General features: G+C 38.9%; 1 protein-coding gene across 1 annotated transcript; it reads left to right on the top strand.

The window, feature by feature from the left end:
• The first annotated feature begins 354 nt into the window (after positions 1-354).
• LOC115776705 (trace amine-associated receptor 13c-like) lies at positions 355-1,525 on the top strand. The gene is made up of 2 exons (XM_030724467.1): positions 355-527; positions 715-1,525. The coding sequence occupies exons 1-2, from the start codon at positions 355-357 to the stop codon at positions 1,523-1,525; spliced, it is 984 nt and encodes a 327-aa protein (XP_030580327.1).
• The last annotated feature ends 848 nt before the right edge of the window (positions 1,526-2,373 follow it).

A 2,373-nucleotide genomic window follows, 5' to 3' on the forward strand; every position in this document is an offset into this window, starting at 1 on the left:
GAGGACCAGGGGCATCCCCAAATCCCCAAGGCACAAGCTGGTGTCCGACGTTGGCCAACCCACCCTGCCCAGGGGTGCAGCCAAGGTGGAATGGACCACCCCCATGCAGGTAGGGACCCAGCCACTAGACAGGTGACCCCAGGCACCAGGGCCTCAGGCCCCACACCCAGACAGGCGCAGGAGAGGCCCAGAGCCAGCACCTGCCACCACAAGCACACCAGACCCCACACACATCCCCAAACCACAAAGCCACCAAAGAGAAAGAGGGAGGAGCAACATGGATGAAGAAAATAAATAAATCAGATACATGACAAAGAGCTTCAGGCAGAAAGCTGGCACCTCCTTTTCCTAATGATGAAAACCTTTGAAGAACCTGAACTCTGCTTTCCACAACTCCTCAACTCCTCCTGCAGGAAGACCATGCGTCCTTACTCAGTATCTGTACTCATTTATATTATACTGTTCTCCATCTCTTTCCTCACTGTGATTCTTAATCTGCTGCTCATCATCTCCATCTCCCACTTCAAGTAATCATTTTATTATAGACATGCAGACAGTAATGGTTTATGGATCAGGAAAATGTAAACAATAAATCAGAGAAGGAAGGAAAATGTATGTTTCTAAATAATGTTTGTATTTATCTTACGCTTTTATTTCCATAAAATGACACTTGTTACTTTAAATAATAATTTTGTTGCTCCTTTTCTCCCTCAGGAAGCTGCACACCCCCACCAACCTCCTCCTCCTCTCTCTGGCTGTCTCTGATTGCTTTGTGGGTCTATTGATGCTCTTTCAAATTATGATCATAGGTGGGTGCTGGTTCCTTGGTGACCTCATGTGTAGTATATATTTTCTCTTGGACTATATTATTACCTCTACATCAATAGGAACCATGGTGCTCATATCAATTGACCGCTATGTGGCTATTTGTTACCCTCTCCATTATTCCACCAAAGTCACTCCAAAAAGAGCAAAGGCCTGTGTTTATCTGTGTTGGATCTGTTCTTCACTCTTTCAGTGTCTGCTGCTGAAAGATAACCTGGTGCAACCAGGCAGTTATAATTCCTGCTATGGAGAGTGTGTAGTTGTTGTTGGTTTTGGAGTTGCAGATCTTTTGCTGTCCTTTGTTGGGCCTGTCATTGTGATTGTAGTTCTTTATCTTAGAGTTTTTGTTGTGGCTGTGTCTCAAGCTCGCGCCCTGCGGTCTCATATTGCAGCTGTGACACATGAGGGGTCAGTAAGTACAAATGTTAAGAAATCTGAAATGAAAGCATTACGGACTATCAGTGTTGTTATTATTGTGTTTCTAATATGTCTGTGTCCATATTTTTGTGTTACAGTCACAGGTCAAGATGCAGTGTTTAGTGCCTCATCTGTTACATTTGTAATGTGTCTGTTCTATTTAAACTCCTGTATAAACCCTCTGATCTATGCTTTGTTTTACCCCTGGTTCAGAAAATCTGCTAAACAAATTGTTACACTTGAAATACTCAAGTCTGGATCCTGTGAGGCCAACATCATGTGAACAGAGTTAAAGCACTCACATACAAATATTCTCCATATGTGCTGCTCATTGTCAGTTTCCTACCATTTCTTTTATTCATAACTATAACCATGAATTTTATTCTATGTTTTACATTACCTGTGAATTAAATATATTTAATTATTATTTAATATTTAATATTTTGAAGAAATGGGACAGTGTGTTCAGACATATTATGCTTGATATAAAACTGAAAGATACAAAAGAAAAGTAAAATCTCTGAATCATACATGTTTCTATTCCATGTTTATAGATTGGGAGAAAAAAACATCCCAACAGTACTGACTGATATATTTTTTGGAACAAAAGAAAATATCACAATATTTATTAATGTTATGTGATATTTAACATTACAGTAGTCAAGTCAAATTTATTTCTAAAACACTTTAAAAAAAAACAAAAAACAAAAAAAACAGTTGACCAAAGTGCTGTACAAAAACAATGCAGTACATAACATAACACAAACATCAGTTAAGACAAAATTAAAAATAGTTAAATAGCATATCAGGACTCAGTAAAAGCTATAGTATAAAAGTGGGTTTTCAACTGGGTTTTAAAAATGTCAACTGTTGGGGAGGTCTTGATGTGAAGAGGCAATGTATTCCATAATTTCGGTGCAACAACTGTGAAACCAAGATCTCCTGTGTTTCAGTCTTGACCTCGGAGTCAAAAGGAGCATACGCTCGGCAAACCTCAACGATCTAATAGGAATGTGCAGACATAATAGACTGGAGAGGTAAGAGGGTGGTAAACCATGCAAAGCTTTAAAAACAAGTAATAAGATTTTAAAATCTCCAATCTCACTGTGCATCCTACATAATGACAATAAA

This window comes from Archocentrus centrarchus, unplaced genomic scaffold (genome assembly GCF_007364275.1).
Source record: "Archocentrus centrarchus isolate MPI-CPG fArcCen1 unplaced genomic scaffold, fArcCen1 scaffold_36_ctg1, whole genome shotgun sequence".
In the NCBI taxonomy this organism is placed as follows: domain Eukaryota; kingdom Metazoa; phylum Chordata; class Actinopteri; order Cichliformes; family Cichlidae; genus Archocentrus; species Archocentrus centrarchus.